The sequence below is a fragment of the Daucus carota genome, chromosome 3 (assembly GCF_001625215.2).
Source record: "Daucus carota subsp. sativus chromosome 3, DH1 v3.0, whole genome shotgun sequence".
Lineage (NCBI taxonomy): Eukaryota > Viridiplantae > Streptophyta > Magnoliopsida > Apiales > Apiaceae > Daucus > Daucus carota.
Genome location: NC_030383.2, coordinates 63,818,233 through 63,843,484, shown reverse-complemented (window position 1 = coordinate 63,843,484; position 25,252 = coordinate 63,818,233). Strand labels below are relative to the sequence as shown.

Sequence of the window (25,252 nt, the reverse complement as noted above, 5' to 3'; positions counted from 1 at the left end):
AATATAATATTAAATTCTAATTAAATCTCCTGACCTTGCTCTAAGCGAGGTACACAGAGTACATTTTTGGTTTGAGATAATTTACGTTATAAGAAAAACAATTATTTTTTAGGTTCAAAGAATATTTTAAAGGTAATATAATTATTATTTTTATTTAGGAATCATAAAATGAGTGGGATTTTATTTATTCAAAATAAGTGATGTATCGTGTCAAGAATTATTCGATTTAGTCTTATAATTTTCTTAAATTTGAATAGAAAATAAAATTATAATCTAAAAATCAGGTTCAAAGATTATAAAGGTAATACAATTCTTTTTCTTATTTAGCAATCGTAAAAGTAGTACGATTTTATATATTCAAAATAACAACTATAGACAAATACAATTTAGAAAAATTACAATTCATATTTTCAAAAGTTATAAAATTTATAGTCTTATTTTATTGAATTTTTCAAATTATGAATCTAAAAATTAAATTTCATAAATTTTGAAACTATAATTTTATAATAAAATTATATTCATTCTCCAAACTATTCTATCCGAGATCAAAACGAACTAAGAGGGGTGTATTCGATTGGGATTTTAATGGATTGTTTTTAGGGTATGGATTTTAATGGATTGTTTTTAGGGTATGGATTTTAATGGATTGTATGTGATTTTGATTTTGTGCGGATTCTTGATAAAATGTCACAGAGTTGATAAGATTTAGGCACAATGCTTCAAAATCCGATGGATTTTGATGAGATTTCAAAAAACTTAAAATACACTAAAGAATGTCACAAAATCCATCATTTTATGAAGTCTAAAAAAATCCATCAGCAATTGAATACCATCAGATTTTAATGGATTTTAAACAATCTCAATTGAATACCAACAGATTTTATTGGATTTTAAACAATCCCAATTGAATACCACCAGATTTTGTAGCATAATTTAAAATCTCAATCGAATACCTCAAAATTTTAATGGATTTCAAACAATCCCAATCGAATACCCTCGGATTTCATGAATGCAAAAAAATGCTTTAAAATCCCAATCCAATACACCCCCGTAAATTCTTCCTTCACATCCATTGCTGGCCAGTCCAGAGCTCACACTTCAATTAAACGGTACCACAGGCAGCACTATGGACTTCTTAGTAGAAGGATTGAAAATTAAAACAAGATTTTTATTCGACTTAGTACAAGACAGAATCGAACAGCTGAGAATCATCAACTGTGAGAAAAGACTCTAATCTGCAACAAAGAAGGTACTTGACTGGTACGCGACAAAGTATTCAACAAATCAAATCACGAGGAATCGTCATGTTAAGTATACAATCTAATATTATATCAAATCTAATATTACATATCGATGCTTAATGTGGATCTGGCCAATTGTTTGAATTTATATGTTTCGCATTTCCAGCAATAAGCAAAATCAATGACGTTTTCATCCCCAGAGTGATAATAGCACAACTACAGGCTACGAAAAATATACTACAAGATTTGTCCAAAAAAAACAGGATTAATGTCCTGGGGATTAATGTCCTGGGTTGATTTATAAATACTCTTATAACATAATTAACGACGTTTCTCCTGCATCTGTTCCTTTGATTCTGTCTCATGTGATGGCTTTCTGCAGCTTGTAGCCTGTTTCAACTGCTCCTGATATGCCAATTGGTTCCGGTGGCTGTCCACTTTCGACAAATATTACGACAGAGCTGGCTCGTCCTGTTTGACAAATAAATAACAGGACAACAGAAGAGAAAATAATATAAGATTAATAGATGTCTGCGCAAATTAATAGGTAATACTAAAAACAACCAGATCTTAGGCAATTGGTCGATCCTAATACCGATTAGGAAGCCTATTTTATTTTGATTCCATGCTTGCACAGAGAATTCGTCAATTCAGCCGTTTTTTCCTCTTTGAATTCGCCACTTCAGCTGTTGTTTCCCTCTTTTTCTGTTGTTGCTTCGTCCCACTTATTTCATGTAATAGATTCTGCGGCTCCCTGTCTTTGGGGAATTGAAATAGACTCTCAGTGTAAAATTCTGCATCCGATGTGATCAATCTTCGAATCCGATTAAGCCTAACTTTCTTAACTCTCTCACTTTCAAGGTGGTACCACACAGGCCTTTTGCAATCGACAAGGATAAGAACTTCCCCAAGACTCTCTGAATACATAAGAGGTCTAACACCATTGACTCCAAATACATTTCTACCCATAATTGAGAATGCCGTGGACCAAGGATTTTCCGCGCTATGGTAATTCCTCTGAAACACATCTACACGAGATTTGGAGTTATCAAGGGTGTAAAGATAGCCTCCAAAATCACGCAGACTCCAACAATTACTATCCGAAGCAACCGCCCTAAACTGTCCTAGCCCGAGATCGAAACCAACAATGATTTCACTACCTTTTCCTCTTTCACTCTTTTTCCCAAAATCTCTTGCCTTCCAGTACAGAGCTCCACCTGCAAACATCCCCCATTCATCTTTCAAATAAACATTTCTCGATAACCTAGCATTCCTAATATGTTTCCATGAATTAGTTCTAGCACTATACACCGTGACAATAATTTTACCAAAAGGATTATCAGACATTCTCAATTTCACAAACTTGTAATCATCACTCACAGGATCATATCCAAATCCGCCTTTAAGTACCCCAAAATCATGATTAAAAAATTTACGCCGCAGCTCATGCGGTTCCACGGGCAGCGTGATCCACTTCCTGGTAGAAGGATTCATCAATATCACATCATAATTTCTTAAACAAAAGCATACCAAGCCATTGACCGAGCCAACCAACTTAGCATCAGAAAGAAGGCTCTTAATCACGGGATCAACGATTTCTATAGGATTAGTAACATCATCATGCAAAGACTCGTAATCAGCCAAGCATAACTTTTTGGGTTGACTAATAATGAGGCCACCGTTAATCACTGCATGGACATTTTCATGCATATGTATTTTGACGAATTCGGGACTATCGATTAGAGAACACCAACTTTTCGATACACATCGACAACGAAGAAGATGCTTGACGGGAACGCGGCGAAGTATTTCATAAATTAAGTCGTTGGAAATTGTCATTGTATTAAATTCTAGGGTTTAGGGTTTCGTAGGTGCAAAGGACAGGGAAGAGGAACTGAGGACGGTTGGGGTAGATATATCAACGTGATTTTCTTTTAAACCAATTAGCAAAGGGTTTTTTTGGGCCAGCTGATCCGATCGGTCCAAATATTATTTATCAAAAATTAACGACTGATATTTGTATAAGGTTCAGACTTGGATTTGTTAGATCTCTATCCTTCTCCATTTAGTTTTATCGGATTCAAATGATATCGGATCAGATTAGTTTGATTTCAATTTTTTGAAAAATTGGTCTAGTAACTTCGATAATTTTCGATCGTGAAACGCCATCGAAAATAATTTATTTTTTACTGGTGCAAAATTGAGGGAATTTCAATTTTTCAAAAATAAAAATGGGGGAATCTTTTAGACAGTTGAAATTATATTTTCGACCAACAAAAAAACCGAGGGAGTTTAAATTCTTTTAGTAAAAAGGAGTGTTTCAATTTTTTTCCAACTGAAGTTTTCAATTTATATTCGACCACCACAAGCGGTTCCGGTTGGTCGAAGTTATTCAGTCAAATATAATTTTCAACCGTCTAGTAATTTTTGATTGTTGTTGGAGTGGTCGAAACTATTAAGATCATGTGACTAGTTTCGGTCAGAAATAATTAAATTCGACCCGTTCTTTTGGGTTGAAATTTGCCGCTTTTCCTGTAATTCTAGTTGTGTAAAATATATTCAGTCTAATGACGCGAAAAAAATATTAAAACAAAATTTTTTCATATATAATTTTTGATAAGAATCTAAAATATCATACATGGGATAGATAGACTGAATTAAGATACAACATAATTAAGATTGCAGGAGATTTCTCCTGCAGCAGTTCCTTTGATTCTGTCTCATGTGATGGCTGCTACTAATACTTTCCCTGGGTGAACAGGAAAAGACTCTCAGTATACGGGTGTGAATTAACATAATTTCGAGTACAGACCTTCCCAACCACCTCGCTTTGAAGGTGGTACCAGATAAGATCCTTGTAATCCACCTGTACAAGAACTTCCTCGCGACTCTTTGAATAAGCAAGAGGCCTCAGACCAAAGCCTCGGAATTCACTGTCATTCACAGAAAATAAATTGATTCGAGGATTTTTCATGCCATAGTCATTTATTCGAGACACGTTGACACGAGATTTCCTGTAGTCGAGGATGTGAAGGCTGCCTCCAAAGGCAACCAGTCTCTCAGAACTTAAATAATCCTGAGCCTTGACAGAATCTACAATCTCTGTAAATTGTTCTAGCCCGAGATCGAAACGAACGATAATTAAGCAACTATTTTCTTCTTCTCTGTAAATCGCTGGCCAGTATAGAGCTCAACTGGCAAACCTTCCCCACTGATCTTTAAAGCATATGTGTTCTGATAACCGAATTTTTTTGATACGTGTCCATGAGTCGGTCTTCAGGCTATACACCAAGACCATAATGTCGTAAAACTATGACGCACTGAAACCTTGACAACCTTGTAGTCATCACTCACACAATCATATCCGAAGCCACATAGGCACGTGTCGAGATTATAATAAAAAGATTGCATAACATCTGGTTCAACCGGCAGCCTTTTGCACTTCCTACAAAATCTTTTGAAAAGCACACTAAGCCGTTAGCAGAGCCGACCAAAACAGTTCGAAAGTGAAGACTCTCGAGTGGATCATCAATTTATACTGCATTACTAAGATCCTCATGCAAAGACTCGTGATCTGCCAAGTAAAATTTTTGGTCTAGCCGCATAATGAGCCCACCATTGTTGCATTCAATGGATTTTTTTATGTGTTTTTTTGACGAAATCATGAGTGCTGTCGATAAGAGAGCACCAATGCTTGGATAGGCATCTAGAGCGAAGAAGATACTTGACAGGCACGCCAGAAAATATTTCATAGAGCAAATCAGAAGGGAGTGGCTAGGGTTTAGTTGTTCCAGTGACGCCAATGATAAGCTGGTTTTCTTTCATGTAACAGTCTGTTGCAAGTTGGGCCAAGCTTGTAATGAAAGTAGTTTGGAAATTGTTAGGCTTATAAGTTTGGAAATTGTTCCCTTGTGAGGAAAAATAATTACATTAGAAAGGTCTTTGATAGTTAATTTAATATTATAAACTAGTATAATATTATAAAACTGATAGTTAATTATTATTTTAAGTTGTTATAAATATAATATATTATTTTTTATGATAGTAATGACGTGGAATCTTGTCAGGTTTGATTATGTTTTTGCTAATGAGAATGTCTTTTGAAGTATTTTTCTTATATATATCATCTATATTTTCTATTATGATATCTGATTTTTTGCTAAAAAATTTCTAACGTCGAAGATACTCTTAAAACTGTTCTTGATGATAAATTTAATATTTTAAATTATAATACTATAAAAATTAATCTTTTGATAAGTTTGATGTTAAAATATGTAGCAACTTCCTTAAATATGAAAGTCGTTTTTAAAATTATTTTAACTTCCTTAAATATATCAAAAGGGTAATTAATCACTAAAAAAAGTTACCCCTTTCATCTCCTCATTTTAAGTCAAAAGTTAAAACAAGTTGACCATTCAAACCCATAAAAACCAACCACATGTGAGCAACATCAAATCTACCGAGCCTGCCAACTGCCAAGTGCCAAGCCACTCATTCTTGTTCCCAACTACAGAGCTAGTTAACTTGATGTTAGTTTGTGTTTGACCCCACTTGAGTTTGGTCTTCAATGCTGCTTCTCACTGCTTCTTCTCCTGCAAAATCTCTTCTTTCGCCACCATTTTTTTCTCATCACTCCCCCCTTTACTTTTCAAGATTCAATGTTCTTGCTAGCCCACCAAGAAGGCTCACTCTTTTGCCCCATTTGAGGTAACTCCACTCTTCTTGATGCTGCTGAAATTTTGTTTCTTTTTTGAATAATTAGGCTTATATGGCCTGCAAATGTGTATTTGTTCTGAAAAACAAATCTGGGTGTGAGCCAGAATCGAAACCAGAACCTGACAAGATATAAGTTCTTGCTTCTTCTTTTTTTAAGTTGTATATAAAAGTGTTTTCATGGGTTTATGTTTTATTATTAGTATAACAAGCAGATTGGTATGTATATGCAATTGCATAGACACACAAACAGAGAGTGTTCTGTTAGTAGAATGTTTGTTTGCCAATTATCCTCTTTAGTCTGTTTTGAAGTTGTTTATTTGAGGGGTCATGTTCCCTGACCATCGGTTGTCAGGGAACATTTACCCAACACACTGTGTCCCAGCCGTTGGATCGACACTGTCGATCCTGTCGATCCAACGGCTGGGACACAGTGTGTTGGGTAAATGTTCCCTGACAACCGATGGTCAGGGAACAGGACCCTTATTTGAGATTAGAATGTGAATTGAACTGTATGAGATCATATTTGGTGTTTACAAGTAGTTAATATCATCTCGCTTAGCTGGCCATTGTCGAATGATAGAAGGGTTTTGAAACGAAATCAATTCATTAGTAAAGGCCATACGCCATCAACAAGAAGTTCATTTTAAGTGGAAGTGTTCAATTCTCATGATATGATATATATATATATATATATATGAGGATTCGGGGATAGCCTAGCGATAATGGTCTATCTCCTTTCTACTTCCCCTTTGTTAGTGTTAGGGACGTGGGGGCATTGATTAAGAACCGGGTCTTGTCACTTGAAAGATATTGATATATATTGAATACAATGTTAGAGTAAAATTGAAATCCCTGATTCACATTTATCATCAATTTGCCCTATCAAGATAGAACATATGTTAGAGGCTTTTACATTATCAAGATCATTTTTTTGGTACGCTCAAAATCTTGCTAAAACTTAAAAGTCATCGATAAGTAGTGTTCACAGTCTAGTTCCTCATATCATATTTATATATACGAGATGATTAGCATGTAATTTGTAAATGCATTTTTCTGTACCTATAGCAACTGTATTCAATTTTGTTATTTCAATACGTCTATGTAGATACTGCATTTTCACTTTTGTAATTAATATTAAGAATTAACACCCATTTACTATATTACTTAAAAAAAATGAAGTTTCATATCTCAGTTATTGTCCTATAGGATTAGAAGTTTCCAGCATGAGGATGCGGAGAATTACGAGACTGCTAAATCTGTTGATACTCCAGATGGTCAAGATAAAGAGATTAATGATTTACTAGTGCCTCGGGTAAAGACAGCCACAGGGCCAGGAAATTCATTCCTTGCAAAGTTGGCAATAGCCCTAGGTATAGCTGCAACGATTACCCTACTATCAATCTATCTCAAGCAGCCTGGTCAAGGACCTTCTCTTGGAATTCAATATCTCGTTAAGGATTCATCATCTTCCACTTTAGATGCAAACAATGTTTTTACATTCAAAGCTTTCGGATACAGAGTTATGCTTCCACAATCTGCTCCAGGGTATGGTATCTGCTACATGACATTAGTTTTTTTCACCCTTGGCATGCCTGATATAAGTCTAAATATTATAGTTTATTAAAGGCATATTGGTTTTCTTGTCACTTCATTGAAACTGTGCAAACCTAATTTTCATTCTTTATTAAAAACTCTGAGTCTCATCTTTATAGTTGCACTTCACCTCCACCCCTGGACCCTGGTACACTAGTTAAATATCTATAGGTAGTATTGCCATATATATGGCAGTAAAACTACTTGTCTTTGATTTCTAATTATAATAGTACGGGTCCTTTACAATGCCAATGTATTTTCGTAATGCAGGTGGGTCTACTTTTGGTTACTAATGGCTGCAGGATTTGGGCTTTTCATCAGTGAAGAAGCTTTAAATATATGGGTCTGTCCTTTGTACTGGTATTCCTATTCGCATAAACTAGTGGCTCGCCTTTATAGTCTAATCAAGTGTTCGGTTTCATATTTGTGGTGTTATGAACAGTTTACTTTAAAGTTAAACGTTTTTCTAAAAATGCTCTAGGTTGGCATCTCTTTGGCACGGAGGCTGACTTTGGATGGGACATGGCTGTCATTCGCTGAATCTTTTACCAGAAATGCGTCATATATAGCATCTACAGTTTTGTGGGTGTACTGGTAATAGCCAAATTTATCTTGTTCGAATACATCCATTTAATTTTTAGTTTAATAAACTGTTACCGACCTAACCTGTGTCTCTTTAAAACATAACTTGAATCTCAGGGGAGTATGCATCAGTGATATGGTACCATTTTACATTGGTAAGTTCTTCAGGACATCCGGGACCACGAATGATGTGTGTTCAAAGGTTTGTTCATTATGGCTTGCTTTTAGCTTTACCCGACACAAAACTAACATATGTGGGTTGACCTATTTTATCGAAGCTAAAGTGTGCATCCTGATGTCCTCTGCAGTTAGGTATAGGAAAAGAGAAAGCAGTGAGCATCACACGTAATGTTCAAAAATATGGGAATCTTATAGGCTTTGGTGAGTTCAAGCTTTGAAGTGCATAATTTTGTTGTTCCTTTATTTTTTTTAATCTGAACTCAAATATATGTGCGTAATCATGTCAGTGAAACCGCCCTCAATGATGTATAGTTGCAACTGAAGCCCCCTAAACTTAAATGGTTGGTTGAGCTTGGGTTGAAAATTTAAGGTCAAGTCACTGGTTCAATCCCCCAGGCCAAACTTATAACCCCCCCCCCCCCCCCCGGCATTTACTTGTTGATGGATAGACTCGATAATTCAAGTTCAAATTGAGTTGTACGGCTATGTCTATACTTATTCCCAATCAATACTGAGAATGATAAGAGCGGGGGAGATAATTATGTAATACTTGTCTTTATAACCTTTGTATCTGGTGTAACAGCCAGATGCATGCTAATTATGTCTGTCTTCACTCTTGTTCCTTTTATTGACGATTTGTACATTTGATATGTAGTTGAACGTTTCTCCCTTGGAGTGAGAAATCCAACAGCTTTCCTTGCAGGGGCACTGGTAACTCTCCTTAATACGTGTTTCACATCTTTAGAAGTCTATCCGCTATCGTTTCCTGTTGTTGGATACCAAGACTTTTAATCCACTCACAAGTCAATAAAAGAAACACAGAATGTTGAGTGCCTTAATAGTTTGTTAAAATTACTCTACTTTACTTGCAGGGCATATCTCCAGAGTTTTTCTTTGCTGGTGTCTGTTGTGGTGGGTTGATTACTCTTCCGCTCCAGGTGATTGCATTACTTGGAAAAGCTTCACCATTCATATATTTCACCTAAGCACTTGATGATATGATCATCACCTTAATATGTTTTAATGTTCTATCTTTGTCTTACAAATTTGCGCAAAAATAGAAATTGAAAAAAAAAATGTTAACGCCTGAAGTTTCTAGCTCTGCGTTTCTGGTTAGCTAATGCTGTTCTATAATCGTCCTTTTGAGCTCAGTTGGGGATTGGATTCTTATTGCGAGAGCGTCCAGCTTTTGCTGTTGCAACCGTGGCGACCGTAGTGGTAAAAATTAATATCTTGAATCCACAGCTGTAACTGATTATACTTAATTATACAATAATCTAAATTTTATATTATGCAGGGTATATGGACTTTAGTCCCATATGCTGCAGCGGCTTTAACAGCATTGTTCTTATATCTCCGACAGCGCTACTCCAGCTAATCTTTCTTCACGATCTTGTCCATTCCAGCCGAACCAGAAACTGCATAAAATCGATCCTGCCAAACACCCAGAAACTGCATAAGATCGATCCTGCCAAACACCTGACACATATACAGGGATGACATTCGTAATTTTGCATAGTTCCTGCCACATAATATTTCCCCCCATGTCTTGCTTGGGTTTTATAGATTATAGGTAGAAATATTTTTCAGATACAAACATTGAACAATGTATAGCAAATTCATGCCCCTCATTTTATATTTGATGATTTTACTTTCTTTATGACCCATGCCCCAGCCTAATGTCACTCTTTTACTTTTAGCTCCTGAAATGAGTGCAATCTCGGAAGCTAAAACAATTGCGAAGAAGCTACTAATATACCATAAAGGTTATCAGCCAATGATATACCAGGTAAGAACTCAAACAAGTATTTGCTGCTTTGATTCACATATAACAGGAGAGTTTCTAGTACTAGAACTATTGATAAAATGCACTTCAGGCTGTTGTATTATCTGAACTATTGTTTCGTAAGTCCCTTCATATAACAATATAACGATTTAGTACTATAATATGTTCATAAGGATCATTTCCTTCCAAATCAAATAGAGTTTAATCCTCGAACTCACAGTACTTGAAGATTAACCAAGTCTTCTAGTTATGAACCGAAGAATTTTCAGCTGATTGAAACTTAAATTCCTGCAGATGTTAACTATGCTATAGGAACATAAGCTTACAAGCATTACAGTTTTTCAAGTTGTTGCAGGATACAGAGGGAAGATTTTAACTATATTTATTTTTTGACACATATTTTAAGGTGCTAAAAGTATCATATCTAAATCTAGTTAAATTTTATATTAACTGAAAATTTTATGACTTGAACTCTAATTTATATGATAATCAAATTTTTTTTGTTGAACCTAACCATTATTCTTTTATATTTTGATATACAGTGTCAAAAAATACACAACACAACAATATAATACGAAAAACATTAGACATCAATACCGCACGAAAAATGTTTGGCATCATATGAAAGATAAACTCTACAAAAGTTTTGAACAGCACAAAACAATCCAATTCATCCGACAAAATTAAATGAAAATCTTGATGACAAAACAAACTCAGTTTGTAAATTTTTTTCCCAGCAAAGACGATTTTTAATAAAAAATAAAAGTAGGCAAAGACGATTTTAATAAAAAAAATAAAAGTAGGAGAAATAAAGTGCATAGAGAATGGAGAAAGAATAAACAAATAAGCAGCTGCTTCACGTAAGACACCCCATCTTATCCACTACGTGTTGTTTGTTTATCAGCCCAATAAAGTGAACTCCAATTTAAAACATGTTGTAACCAAAAGTAAACTCGCTGTAAATCATGACGATAAAAGATTAAAATATATAGCAAAAGCAACTTGTTCCGGTCAGTTTACAGAGCCATTTTAAACCCATCAGGTTAAAATCATTTACTACCCCACTAGACAGTAGACTCGTTCATATTTCAACTTCACTACTACAGTTAAATTAAACAGTAAAAATCCGACGGCTCCTATGCTTCCACGTCAGCACCAGCCTTCTTTGCAGCAGGAGAGCAGATCATCCAGATATTGCCGTACGGATCCTTAACTGTCCCCACGCGCCCTCCGCAGCACGCGCCGTCGCCTTCAGTCTGTTCTCCGACGCTTACGCCGCCGGCCTTCACCGCCTTCTCGACCGCGACGTCGATCTCCTCACTCTCCAAACAGAAAACGCTTCCAGTAACGCTCTTCAATCTATACATACATACAGAGACATACAAAAAAGTTGTTGAAATTTCTGTTAAAAATCAAAACCGCAAAAGCACAACAGACAAAATGATTATAATATGTGAGCATGTAAATAATACAAAACCGTGTATAGACGCGCATATATAAGACATATGAACAGTAAAATACGATTAATCATCGGAAAATAACTTCAAAAAGCGATTATAAGAAGAGAAATCGTAAATATACGTAAAAAGCGCTTAATCATCACCAAAACGACATCAGAAACGCAAAAACGACACGTACAGATACAAATAGTGAAATACGAATAATCATCGCAAAAACGACGTTAAACGCACAGATCTTCGAGAAAACAAGACGATTAAGCGAAAAAAGGGAGATCTAAGAGCTTACGGAGCGGCAGAATCGTCGGAGACGATGAAAACGGAGTCGCCGAGCTTAAGTTGAGCGGAGATGACGAGAGGGAGCTCCTGGTCAGCCTTACGCTTCGGATGAGTGACGCGGCTGATCTCTTCAGCTCCAAACGCGGCCTTGTAGAACTCAACGGCGTCGTTTGCTTTCGACGCCTCCACGAACAGCTGCGGCTTCATCGCCGAGAATGTCGCTGTCTTCGTGGCAGCTCCGTTGAGTGCGTCGCCGTTCTTGGCTACCTCTTGCGCCATTTCTAGAGAGAGAAACAAAGAAACCCTAGGAGAGAGAAGTGTGTGTTTTTAGAGAGAGAAAATGCAGGAAGTGTGGGTAATGGAGGTTGAGAGTGTGGGTGATGGCGAAATAAATAGAAATGAAGAAGTGGAGACGCTTGGTGTGTAGGGGTAGAATTGACATTTGATTAGTTATGCTACATTATGAGCTGGGCTTTTCTGTAATTTTGGTGAAGAGATCAGATATGTGTTTAATTTCTGGTCAATCATTTAAATTAGATAAATTTAATGAAATTGAATATTTAAATATAAAAGAATAAAATTGCTACAACTTAATAAAATAATAAAGCTACAAAATCAATTAAAAAATATAAATTATCCATAGCCTATTTTTATTGATTATAATTCTAATAATATTTATAAACTATTAGACTTGTGTTAATCTTTTTAATTAAATTATTCTAAACTATTACATCATTAATATCACAATAGACAAGTTTTATTTTGTTAATTTGATACTCATGTCATTTTAATTATGAATTTGATAATTTTATCATTAGTTAATTTTAAATTATTTCATGATATTTTCAGATTTTCTTTCAATAAATCAGATTCTGATTCTAACTCTGCGTAAACAGGCAGTGTAGTGGAATAAATTATCCAGTTTGTAGAAGTTAAAGGAAGATTGACCTCGTAGTTTGACCTTGTAATTTCAGATAACTACCATATTGCCACTCACCGGATGTTTAATTATTTGGAATTATGTTGTTAATATATGGTTAGTGGTTTAGTTAGTGGATGAGTGTGTTTGTGTATATATACTCGAACATTGGAATGCTTTGTTTTTAGAGTCTACCCTTTTTTAATCTTAAAATGGTTCATAGAAGTATTCTACCTGATGGTCAAAGATTATGCTGCTTTTATTTGTTTAATTATGGATTCAAATTTTAAATGATCTTTTTTATTATTATTATCTTTATCCTCCCGACATTTGCATGGTTGTGGCAGGGGTATTTAAAGGCCTTTTTAATGAATAAAATATGAGATTGTCTTTGTGTTTTTTATTGGTACGATTGTTGCATAAATTTAACTACTGATCATGTGCCGGGATATTCAAGTTCAACTCATCTCAAAAATAAAATTATTAGAACAAATATTAATTTAGAAGGCATATAAGTTTGCATTGTCAAAAAAAATGCTACCGGGTAAAAGATTATGTAAGATATTTTTCAATGTTTGATGGGCTTATTAATAAGCCTGCCAACAATTGTGACTTGTTATTTCGGTGTACAATTGGTTTAGGGTTAGAAAGCCTGGTAATGTAAGCCCAATTATTTTGAATGAAGAAATTTTACTACTCTCCATAATCAGACATCAGTGGTGCTTGTGTGTGGCACAATTTCAAAAATCGTCCACTTACCATCATACATCCAATTTATGGTTTTTTCCCGATTTGAATAGCCATATCTTGGATTTATCTCTCTTGTTCTTGGACATTCGATCGACTCTATTAAAACATATATTTAGAAAATATATAAGATTTCGGTTCAACAATCAATCAGGTAAAGGCTTTTTAAGTGATAAACTATTATTTTTGTCTTAAATCCGGTGATTAGATTATAACATTTTTTAAACTGTTCGGTTTTTTTTAACCGCTCGACAAGTAAATACCCATTTCGACTTAGTTTTACTGACAAATAATCATTTACTCATCCAATAATTAAAAGTCGCTAAACATATTAAAAAAATATTATAATATTGACCGTCAGATATTAATCCAAAAGTCAAAAACAATATATATGTCACTTAAAACGTGCCAAGCACGTGATTGCGGGGACCAGAACACGGCATATAAGCCTAAAAGTTTTATAAAAAGAAAAATACATAGTCCCCAGTTTATGAATTTTTGGTATACATTACCATATAAATATAGATTCGACTTTAAGATTGGTCTCCATACCAGATACTCTTTGCAACAAAAGAAACCAACTAAAACCTTAATGCTTGATTTGAACAAAACTAATGAACATACTATACTCTTTTGCACATAATCAGCTTCCAGTTCCAGCAGTAGCAAGATAAGAAAGCTGGATGCTGTAGGCTTCCTTTAGCTCTGCTAATACCTCTGCAATATTCGGCCTCTGTGCTGCATCCCTCTCGACGGACCTTGCAGCAATGGCCGCCGCCTTGTGCATGCTCTCGTCTGCAAAAGTCCCCTTCAGTTGCTCATCCACAATCTCAAATGCACCCGCTTGCAGGTACGGCTTAGCCTGCAGTAAAACCGTCAACTGTGAATTACAGTTAAACCTCTTTAATGTAATAACGTATTTTATAGATAGTAAAAATACACTATCTGCGTTATGCTGGGGCCAGAAAAAAATATTATTTTACTGAGGATATTATTTTATCAGTTATTACTTAATCGAGGTTCAAATGTACCCATAAAACTAAATTGAAAGAATCAGGAGCTCCAGCACGACTCAAAGGCTCGCGGCCACAGATAAGCTCCAGAAGAACTACCCCGAAACTGAAGATGTCACTCTTCTCGGTTAATTGTTGTGTAGCATAGTATCTGTGGAGAAATAACAGAGAATGAAGACAATGTGGGATCTGTCATAACTATATAGTGACCAGGTAGGCCCAGGGGCGGATCTAGGATTCGCACCAAGCAAATTTTCGGAAAACACCTATATATTTTTAAATTTTATGAGGGCACTTCTATAATTTTGTAAAATTTTGAATGGTGAAAAAATGTAAAAAAAAAAAAAATTTAGGGGGACAAGTGTCCTCCGTGCCTCTTCCTAGATCCGCCTCAGGTAGCAATAAGAAAACTTACTCGGGATCAAGATATCCAGCAGTGCCCTTGACAACAGTGGTGACATGAGATGCATCTGCTTGAGTTACTTGTTTTGATAGGCCAAAGTCGCAGACTTTAGCGTTCATCTCCTTGTCCAATAGTATATTACTTGACTTCACATCACGGTGTATGATCCGTGGCTCACTACCATTGTGCAAGTAGTCCAATGCTTTCAAAAAATAAGGCGCGGTTCAGTTTTGGTGGTGCAAAGCATATAAGATGTTGAAATGACCCGAAGAAAAATTGGATTATACCTTTTGCGGCATCAACAGCAATCTTCAATCTCATGCCCCAGCCTAATGTCACTCTTTTACTCTTAGCTCCTGAAAAGAGTACGCGTTAGGCCTTAAAATCTCAGAAGCTGAAACAATTGTGAAGAAGCTACTAATGTACCATAAAGATTATCAGCCAGTGATCCGCCAGGTAAGTACTCATAGACAAGTATTTGTTGCTTTGATTCATGACAGAATCCTTCCAGTGATACAAGATTCTGATGGCTAATTCGCGATAGAAGGCACACCTGTTAGGCATTTCACAATTTCAAAACACGTCTCAATCATCCGATCCTATGAAGAAAAACAGTTTATGCTGAGTAAGGTTTGGGTATGGACCTCATTGATAAATGCATCATCACCAAGTTGACTGTTATCATATCGTACTTTCACAGCTACTTGCTTCCCGCTGGGAAATTTCCCAACAAAAACAGATCCGAAACCTCCTCTGCCTATAACGTCCTTAAAATTCTTCGTAGCTGCTTTAATTTCTCTGTAGGAATATGATTTTGCTGCAATGCAGTCCCGCATATCCATGCCTGCTCAAATTTATGTAAATCAACTCGGTGAATAGATCAATAATACTCCCTCCGTCCATTTTTAGTTGTCCAGTTTTAACTTTCAATGGTCAAATTGACTACAGTTTGACTGAACTTTATTTATATTATATCATTGAGAAAAAAATAGTCAATTTGACCGTTGAGAGTCAAAAGAGGACCACTGAAAAGGGACGGAGGGAATAGAACTTAGCAAAGGTAAATTCATACTTTCTTTATATGCGACTCCTTTGTCCTTTCTCTTCACATACATTAACACTGCAATAGAAACAATGACAAGCGCGAATATAACTCCTCCGACTGCTGCAAGTACTACTACAATATGGATGTGGCCACTACGCTTCTTTGGCGTAGTAAAGAGTGTAACTTGAGGCGCTTCTATTGAAGAATTCCTCGACACATCAGCATCATTGCAGGTGGACATGGAAAAGGAGACGCAGAGATTTCCCGATGTTCTGCTCAGAAATGATCAGTCAGATAAAATCATATAAACATGCCATAATATTATCATCAGCATACCTAATATCCAAAGCGCGGCTGTTCAGAGATTGAGGAAGAGTGCCCTTCAGTTTGTTATTCTCCAAATTTCTATAAATTAAATACACGATTAAAAGTTTGCTTCATACATAACAGGTGACCTTCTGTTGAGTTTCGGGCTATTGTACTTACAGCAAGTGAAGGTTCTTTAACTGTCCCAGGCTGTCAGGAACTGTACTGTCTAAACTATTGTTTCGCAAGTCCCTTCATATAACAATATAAAGAATTAGTACTATAATCTGTTCATAAGGATCAGCTCCTTCCAAATCAAATAGAGTTAAATCTCTAAACTTACAGTACTTGAAGATTTACCAAGTCTTCTAGCTCTGAACCGAAGGATTTCAGCTGATTGAAACTTAAATTCCTGCAGATGTTATTCCAATTAGCGCTTCAGAACATAAGGAACTATGCTATAGGAACATAATTAGCTTAAAAGCATTACAGTTTTTCAAGTTGTTGCAGGCTACCGAGGTTTTGGATAGCTCCACCAAGTGATGTATTATGCAAATCTCTGTCAGTATGGCACGAAACACATTAGACATCATGGAAGATGACCGCTACAAGAGCATTAAACAGCACATTGTATTGTGAAACCAAGAATCTTACAGGATCTGAAGATCCAGTAGATCGCCAAATCTTGGGCCAATTGATCTCAAGATGATATTAGAGAGATCCCTGAGTGAGGAAATTCAGAAAACAAAGATCAGAAACCAAGAAACAGAAAGATCAATTATACGAACAATACTAAAACTGCATACAGTGAAGTAACCAGACTGCCGGTGCAGCCAATGTGATCCCATGGCATTGGATAGCAGGGATCATCTTCCCATCCCAGATTCATACCAGTCGACTTTTGAATAACCTGCAGTGCTGAAACTGAAAAAGGAAATTGTTCGTTATGAGCTGGAAGACGTAAAATGCATTATAAGACCTTGCATTACATGAAAAAAGCAACAAAACCTGTTGTTGTAGAAGACGGTGCAGGAATGTATACTATCTCAAACACCTCAATTGCACTCAGCAGAGGGTAGAAACTCGTGCTTTTCAACGTGATGTTCATGTTATTTGTTCCAAAAAGGGTAAAAGATAAGCTACTGACTTCACCACTCCTCACTGTATAGTTTGACTGAAAAAGGCTTCCGTCGATTAGCACATCAAATGTAGGGGACACGGGAAGAATGCCTGCAAAATAGAGAACTATACTATAGTCTCCTAGTATGCTACTAAGAGGAAGATTATACGTCAAGTCCTCTCTTCGTGTCAAGACTCTTGCTGTCTGAAGAACGGATAATGGAAGACTCAGATCGTCGCTTGACAAGTTGAAGGCGGTTTGAATATCAAAGCTAGTTGATAAGTGGAAGGGAGTATAGTCCTGATCTGCTTCCCATATACGATCATACTGATCCAAAGGGTACCTAAAAATCAAACAAATGTGGCATTTTTTTAAGACTTGACAGTTGACAGACAAGGAAATGTGAAGTGAAAATTTCATACCGCAGAGATCCATTTGTGTAACCACAGTTAATGCGATAGCACTTCCTAAGTGACTTATTAGGCGAATCCTGCAAACTACTGGCGTAAGCTCCTTCAGGAAGTGGCCGGACCTCAACTGATGAAATAACAGGAAATCCACCATCTGGGATTGAATTCAGACACAAAGAAAGAAAATCTTTGTTTACAGGCCATAAAAATTCTTCAGTCCATGGATCAGCATTGGCAAGGTTTATAGTAGTAGCCATAGCCGTTCCCAGAGAAACAGAAAACGTAGGGGGCTTTGCAAGTCCATCGTAGTTCTTGTACACAAATTTGGCCCGAACAAGAACAAGTGATGACGCATTCTTTATTGGAAGCCAGTAGCACTTTCTACCTTTCGACTCAGGGAAAAACCGAATTGGGATAAGTGATGAAGAGTTACCCTCGGGGAAATTAGCAGTGCTTGTTGTGCCAGTAGTCACATAAGTACTATCTGGTGTCCAAGTAATGTTGGAAGAATCGACAAAATTCTCAGTTCCTCCACAGGATAAACTCAAGAAACCTGATCAATCAGCACTATATCAGCAAAATGTACTAACTAGTTCTTGAATGTCTACTAAAGAATTCAAAACAAGTAGGAAACACTCACCATTTTGGTCACAGAAAGCGAATTTGCAGCAACCAAAGAGAAATAAAATCTCAAACCAGACAAGAAATTGCAGGCCCATGAAGGAGAGAAACCGAAAAATGTGAATTTAAATTCCAAAGAAGCCCTCCAAGCTCATTCAAGGGCTGAGTAGGAAAAAGCTCTTAGCTTTGCTTGCTTTAATAAAGAACAGGCATGCAAAAGATGGGTTTTAATTAGAGAGGTTGAGTAAAGCAAGTGTTTCCATTAGCATATGATGAAGCATTAAGGAAAATTACATTTATACATAAATTTATTAGTTATGATGAAGGCGTGGAAGGAGAGACAGAGGTGATGATCAAAGACAATGATGATTATTTTTTTATGCCGTTAGGTGGAAATTGTACAAAAAGGAGAGGGGGGGAAAGTGTTTCAAAAACAACCACCTCCACTATGTGCTCAAGTTCTTACCTCGGGTAACCAGAACGAGGGAGATACCATCTGACCAAGACGTCATCTGTAATTGCTTATCGTAAATGTTTTGAATACAAGGACACTAGCTTTTCCTATAACATAGCATGCAGCTCAGACAATTATTGAACTTTTTGTTTTCACTTTTTACCTGAGCAGACCCAGGCTCCTAGCTTGAGTCTTGACCACTATGGTCCCAGAGGTAGGCCGGAGGTCATCGAGCTAACGGACCCTCTCCTCTCTAGTATCGAGAAAATGTTCAATAAAGGAACAAGCGCAAACTAAACCACAAAATTTTGAATAAAAAAATAGAAAAGAAAAACAATTTATTGTACTTAAGCGTCGACCCTCCTACTTTTTCATGGTAATCTCCATGATAGTCGAATTTTGTAACATCATTTTGTCATTGGACACTCCTACTTTTCTCATGGTGATATTCAAAATGGCGAGTTGGACACCATGATTTTGTCATTTCATTTGATTGCACAGGTAACCAACCTGCTGAAAATTGATCAGTATGTTTTTTCAAGATCCAAGTCACTGACAAGATGTTAGCTTCTGATGACATAATAAATTCAAACAAAGATTCAACTAAAGTCACCGGTAGGTAGTAAACTAAAGTAATTCTTGTTTTTCTCTGCAAAAGGATCAAAACAAGCTCAACAAAAAAAAAATGATACCAAGAAAAATACATTAAATTAGTGAGCTTAAAAGAAAACAGTTAACAGAAAAATAGACAACGTTCGAGCATAGTTCTGCACTAGTTATATCAGTTGTTCCTTTTCTGCAGCATTAATGTTTGTTTTTCGACTTTCCTGAAGAATCCATATATGATTTTCTTGATCAAATTGACAGAAGGGACACCTGCATTCTCTTTGAGAATGAAGTATTCCAATTTTCAGAGGATACGAAATTTTTTATCGCGATAAAATATAGCATAATATCTATTTATGTTCTTCTCTAATAACTTAAGATTTTAGAAGAACTGGTTTGCAACATGGTATCAGAACTCGGTTTGATGAAGGTCTCCAGTTTGACTCTACGTCAAATATGTAATAAAACTCATATTTCTCTGGTTCTGCAAGACAAATTATTAGTGCTTAGCCGAGACTATGATATCCAATTGAGTCTGAGAACCTCACTTTGTCTCTGCGGCTACCTCAGCCTTGACCTCCAGACATATATTAATTTAAATATTTTCCTTTCAACTTATCCGTTAAGCAATGTAGAATCATAATAAATTATTTTTAAAAAGGTAATCATGTTAAAATATTGATGCTCATACAACAGAGAGCTTACGCTGTTCTCAAAAATAATTACATTAAAAAAAGAGAAGAGTACAAATATTTCGAATGACATATGATATGCCGGGACATGTTACGTTTGAAAGTGCTATTGAAATTTGATATGCTTCAAAAAAAATTGATCAAAAAAGTGTTGTTTGAAGTCAGATAATTATTTGATAATTTTTTTGACATTTATATATTTTTTATTATAATATAAATTAATATTTTTAATGAGATTTGATAGTAAAATACATGACAGCTTCTTATTGAATAACAGTTTTTTTCCAAAGCAGTTTTTCCAAAAGCACCAAAGAATATAATTTCTCAAAAACAGGTTTTGAGATCAAAACAATTGCTCGGAAAAACTGTTTTTGGATTTATCATACCGTTTTTCACATGTTTTTTCAGTAAAAAATTATACCATCTGCAACAACAATATTAAATTCCACAAATATATTTGTATCGAAAACAATATATATTTTTCTAGTAAACTACAAAGATGGCAACTAATTATGCTATATATGTTTATTTTCCCTACTTCTTGACTTCCTCTAATACCATTCAACCTTACTTGTTTTCCCATAATTACCAAGCATTACCTAATCACAAAAGGTTTCGGATTCTACGATGATTTATAAAAGCAAAATTAACCCTCTCCTAGTCCTAGCTAAGATCGAACTTAAAAATCTCTTCTATTGAAAATTACATAACAACAGATAATGATTTTTCACACAGAATGATTCACTTTCCGAATCTTACTCGAATTTGCCTCCTTTCGAGTTTCAAACATCCTATAAATCTTCTTACGCGCAAACTATTTTTCACATAGCCCTCTGTGTTACAAATTTACAATGTCTGTCAACAATGCAGCTCTTTCGAAACCTCGAAAACCTCCGGTACTGATAATGCCAGTGCAGGATGATTACAATCAACAATGTGACTTGTACAATGTGTCTGGTTCGAAAATAAGCCAGGCAAATTCGAGGGCAAAGAGTGATCAGAGTAGTCGATGTGTTGGATCGTCGAAAGGCTGGTTGATTTTGGATCATAGTGATCAGACTAATGAAGGTTCTTTGTCAATTTTTAGTCCCTTGTCAGGCAATGTGAGGAAGATTGTTCTGCCTTCGTGTGCCCGTCCCTCGGGTTTTTGTACTAGGTGGATCAGTAAAGCAGTTCTTACTTTGAGTCCGGGCTCCTCTGGTGAGAAGTATGGAGTTGTGTTTCTGTACGGAGTGTGTGATTACAAGGTTGCTTTCTTGTCAACGTGTGGTGATCAAGACGAGGGAAACAAGTGGATTGATCTCAAATCCTCGGGTGGGAGCTACTCTGACGTGTTGAGTAATCAGGATTCTGTTTTCGCCTTGTTAACTTCGGGTTTTGTTGATGTTTGGGACTTAAGGTCTGGCACCGAAGGAGGATTTGTCAAGAATTTGAGGATTGAGACCAAGTGTCTGGACCGCGTGGTGGAATTGGAGCCTAATTTGAGAGATCTTTACACTAGTAACTCTTACTTAGTCGAATCAAAAGGGAATCTGCTTCTTGTGATAAGGATCACTGGGGAATTTGTCAGAGAAAATGGCGAGGTTGTGAACGAAGGAGCTTTGCTTGATGATGAAGTGTACTCTCACTTGGTTTTGCCCTACAAGACCAAGAACTTCTATGTGCACAAGCTTGATATGAGGTTGAGGAAGTGGGTGAGGATCGATTCGTTGGATGATCAGGCCTTGTTTCTGGGGCTTAATGAGTCAGTGTCCTTCGCGGCTTCTGACATTCCAGACTGTCGAGGAAATTCCATCTATTTTACGGATGATCATTGGGATCATATCAACATTCATGAACATGACTTGTATGGAGGCCATGACATGGGTATCTTCAGCTTGAGTGACAAAAATGTCGAGGAGATATTTGAGATCAGAAGGATGGTGCCACCGCCAGTTTGGATTGATCAGAAAGTCTCCGCTGTTTGAGCTTAACATTATAGCATTATGTACTAAATAGTTTAACTCTCTGATTATCAAGATATGTTATAAGATATTTTTTCTGCTACAAATTGTTTAGAATGCAGATTCTTTAGAATATGAATATCATCTTGTTTTGTCTTTTAATGAAATCTTACTCATATACGAGTGATTAGCAATTAAGACTTATAAATGATTAAACTGTTTGACGAAAAAGGAAAAGTCCTGAAACGAATTTTCTATGGTGTGCCCAGGGGCACACAATAGTCACTAACTTCCATGTGAAATCTAGCTTTTGATTGGTGGATGGATAATAAATGTAAATGGCCCCCCTGCATTCACATCAATTGCACCAATCAAAACAAGCTATTTTCATGAAAATTTGTGCTTATTGTGTGCCCTTGGGCACACATTAGAAAGACCGTTCTTATAAATACTTTGCTCGAGAAAAACTTCTGGCTCGAGAAAAGTACATGTCAGCTTCTTGACAATAAAAGCGAGAAGCCTTGTTTGCCAAATAAGCACTCAGCAAAAAAAATAAAAAATCAATTATATGCTGTTGGTTAGGTTAAGCTACATTTTCTTAACCATTTTAAAAAAAATAGCAGGGGTAATGGGGCAGTATTCTGAAAAAAAAAATGTTGGTACTGCGGAACTGTACCAACATTCATCATATACTACACTGGTGGCATCAAAAAACATCACTAAACTCACCAATATCACAATTATCATTCCAAACATCAAACCATGAAAGAAAACTCTCTTTTCTTAATAACATATTCAAGATAAAATTGATGTGCCAAAAATTTAACAAAAGCGTTTCGCCACTAACTGTTCCCGAGACAAATCTAGTACTTGACAGCGGCAATGATATCCAACTGAGAACCTAACTTCTCATCTGCGGCTGCCTCAGCCTTGACCCTTAGCTTGTTCAACTGCTTCTTCTTCTCATACGCAACCTGGGCCCTTTCCTTCCTCTTTGCCTCAAGTTCCTGCGGATATATACACAAGAGCTTAGATGTATTTCTGATAGGCTTACCAAAGCTATTATTCCGTATTCAAAACTATAATAGATTCAACTTTATAGACTACACATAGGTGATCTCTTGTATAGTGTACATATAAGTTGGTTTACCTTGATGGTATCATAGTAGTTCCATCCAACCTCAGCTGATAGCTGTCCGAGCAAACAGTACTTGTGGCCAGCCTGAAGCCTCAAAACCCTGCAAAGAATACGTGGACAACCCAAGAATTTATAGTAATTTATGGAAAACAAGAACAGTTAACATTTCATTTCCGATCCTCACTGCAATCTTTAAAATAACTGAATACAATAACTCACTTGAGAGCATCAGGAATGACCATCCTCTTCATCTTGTCATATGGAGGAGGAACTCCTTCATACACCTTCAACCTAGCCAGGGCATTTGCTCCCCTCTTAATCTTGTGTGGAATCATCCTGTATTTTCCAATGATTACAAATTAAGTAAAGCAAACTTTCTAAATACCAAAATTCTTAAATTGTCATACTTCATACTTTCACCAAAAATAGCAATGTGTACAGTGCAGCAGCCTAAATAAAGCATACACACATAACATATATTAAATGTCATACAGTAGCATTTCAACAACTGAGTAAAAATTTCTGAACATATTTCTTCAACAATTTCCCAATTGACTCGCTATGTGTGCCTAATGCAATAGCTGCCTATCAAATGATCACACATAATCAAAAATGTACCTAAAAAATAACAACAAATTACAACCTACTTGCACTTGACACAGACCATATCCTCATTGTCTGATCAAGCAATTACACACCCACACACACACTACTAGACATAAATTTTATACAATAGCAACTAAACAATAAATAACCCCGTCACCAAAAACATCCTCACTATCAATCAAGCAATCACTCAGATACACACACACAGTAGAACTATCAACACTCTTTAAGCTAGCCAATAACGGCTTATTTACTCAACTAGCAATCACTAACACACAAGAAGCTATAAAACTAGATACTCAATAATCTTGATCAACACACACACCCACACATGTATAAATATATAAATGCCGTACAGTACAGATAAAACAAAGCCATTATCCACTCAAGTTAGCGAACAATCAAGCAATTATACATAGTACACACACATAAATGTCATATAGTAGCAGGTTTAAATCTAAAATGCCAATAACTAATTCAACAATCACACAATTAGAGGACATAAATACATCAATTAACGGATTAGAAGACCTAATTAAACTTCACACAATAGCAAAGTATTTAAACGGATCACAAAATGTCACAAGCTAATTTTGGCGCAATAACACACAAAATAGCAAATCAATTTAACACTAATCTGAAACAGTCACTAGCTAATTCATCAACAATCAAGTGATTAACCCCACACAATGACATTTACATGTTTGACAGATTAAAAAACAAATTAAACTTCTCTCTCTCTCACATTCTCTCACTCTCTCTGTATGACATTTTAAGCATTTAACAGATTTTGAAAAACTAACTATACTTCTCTCTCTCTCTCTCTCTCTCACTCTCAATTCAATGAAACATACGACATACGTACCCACGGATAGTGCGCCAAAGGATTTTAGCAGGAGCGCGGAAATGAATAGGCCCATGCGACGGCTTCGTGTTCATCCTCTTCCTCAAAAACCTCAAATACTTCATCTTCTGCCTAACAAGTCCGCCAGACAAACAGATCTCCTCGCACCTCACCACCACCACTTTCTGGCCGTTGAGCAACTCCTTCGCGATTATCGAGGCCAATCGTCCCAGCATGTGGTGTCGAGCGTCCACCACCACTTGCTTCGCGCATATTCCTGATCCGTTAACCATTGTCTCTCTCTCTTGATCTCTCCCTCTCTCTCGCTGATCTCTCTCTGGATGTGAAGGAGATTGTATCAGAGCGGCGAGGTAGGGTTTTTGAGTAGTGTATATAGCAATGTCGTGTGTGTTCTGTTTGGGCTAGGGTTTGGGAAATCAGTTGGGCTCCGAGGCCCAAATGGATTTGTTTCGACGTGTATATACACATTTTTCTTTAATCATTTTCGTAACAAAAATACAATAATTAATTTGGTGTGGTAATCACGGTCC

The 25,252-nt window shown here is 36.3% G+C and overlaps 6 protein-coding genes across 6 annotated transcripts; 2 read left to right on the top strand and 4 right to left on the bottom strand.

Moving 5' to 3' along the window:
* Positions 1 to 1,886: 1,886 nt before the first annotated feature.
* LOC108212980 (F-box protein CPR1) lies at positions 1,887 to 2,951 on the bottom strand. The gene has a single exon (XM_017384695.1). It carries the CDS (start codon positions 2,949 to 2,951, stop codon positions 1,887 to 1,889), a length of 1,065 nt encoding a protein of 354 aa, XP_017240184.1.
* Positions 2,952 to 5,692: 2,741 nt separating this feature from the next.
* Positions 5,693 to 9,972, top strand: LOC108211242 (uncharacterized). Its single transcript, XM_017382786.2, has 10 exons — positions 5,693 to 5,948; positions 7,164 to 7,502; positions 7,821 to 7,893; positions 8,032 to 8,144; positions 8,250 to 8,334; positions 8,441 to 8,513; positions 8,968 to 9,023; positions 9,185 to 9,250; positions 9,465 to 9,530; positions 9,610 to 9,972. The coding sequence occupies exons 1-10, from the start codon at positions 5,809 to 5,811 to the stop codon at positions 9,688 to 9,690; spliced, it is 1,092 nt and encodes a 363-aa protein (XP_017238275.1). The 5' UTR covers positions 5,693 to 5,808; the 3' UTR covers positions 9,691 to 9,972.
* A 1,092-nt stretch (positions 9,973 to 11,064) lies between these two features.
* LOC108211287 (uncharacterized protein At5g48480) lies at positions 11,065 to 12,214 on the bottom strand. The gene is made up of 2 exons (XM_017382846.2): positions 11,845 to 12,214; positions 11,065 to 11,457 (listed from the first exon to the last, which is right to left on the bottom strand). Exons 1-2 carry the CDS (start codon positions 12,111 to 12,113, stop codon positions 11,235 to 11,237), a joined length of 492 nt encoding a protein of 163 aa, XP_017238335.1. The 5' UTR covers positions 12,114 to 12,214; the 3' UTR covers positions 11,065 to 11,234.
* Positions 12,215 to 13,829: 1,615 nt separating this feature from the next.
* LOC108210719 (probable LRR receptor-like serine/threonine-protein kinase At5g48740) lies at positions 13,830 to 18,820 on the bottom strand. The gene is made up of 16 exons (XM_017382109.2): positions 18,438 to 18,820; positions 17,810 to 18,350; positions 17,276 to 17,730; positions 17,074 to 17,191; positions 16,922 to 16,990; positions 16,758 to 16,826; positions 16,611 to 16,679; positions 16,448 to 16,519; positions 16,298 to 16,366; positions 15,989 to 16,233; positions 15,561 to 15,760; positions 15,343 to 15,469; positions 15,204 to 15,272; positions 14,929 to 15,118; positions 14,532 to 14,664; positions 13,830 to 14,362 (listed from the first exon to the last, which is right to left on the bottom strand). The coding sequence occupies exons 1-16, from the start codon at positions 18,514 to 18,516 to the stop codon at positions 14,144 to 14,146; spliced, it is 2,724 nt and encodes a 907-aa protein (XP_017237598.1). The 5' UTR covers positions 18,517 to 18,820; the 3' UTR covers positions 13,830 to 14,143.
* A 2,201-nt stretch (positions 18,821 to 21,021) lies between these two features.
* On the top strand, positions 21,022 to 22,137 carry LOC108212979 (probable F-box protein At1g65740). Its single transcript, XM_017384694.2, has one exon. The coding sequence runs from the start codon at positions 21,022 to 21,024 to the stop codon at positions 22,135 to 22,137; it is 1,116 nt and encodes a 371-aa protein (XP_017240183.1).
* Positions 22,138 to 22,814: 677 nt separating this feature from the next.
* LOC108210448 (large ribosomal subunit protein uL13w) lies at positions 22,815 to 25,161 on the bottom strand. Its single transcript, XM_017381732.2, has 4 exons — positions 24,723 to 25,161; positions 23,471 to 23,587; positions 23,264 to 23,351; positions 22,815 to 23,120 (listed from the first exon to the last, which is right to left on the bottom strand). The coding sequence occupies exons 1-4, from the start codon at positions 24,992 to 24,994 to the stop codon at positions 22,977 to 22,979; spliced, it is 621 nt and encodes a 206-aa protein (XP_017237221.1). The 5' UTR covers positions 24,995 to 25,161; the 3' UTR covers positions 22,815 to 22,976.
* Between the last annotated feature and the right edge of the window lie 91 nt (positions 25,162 to 25,252).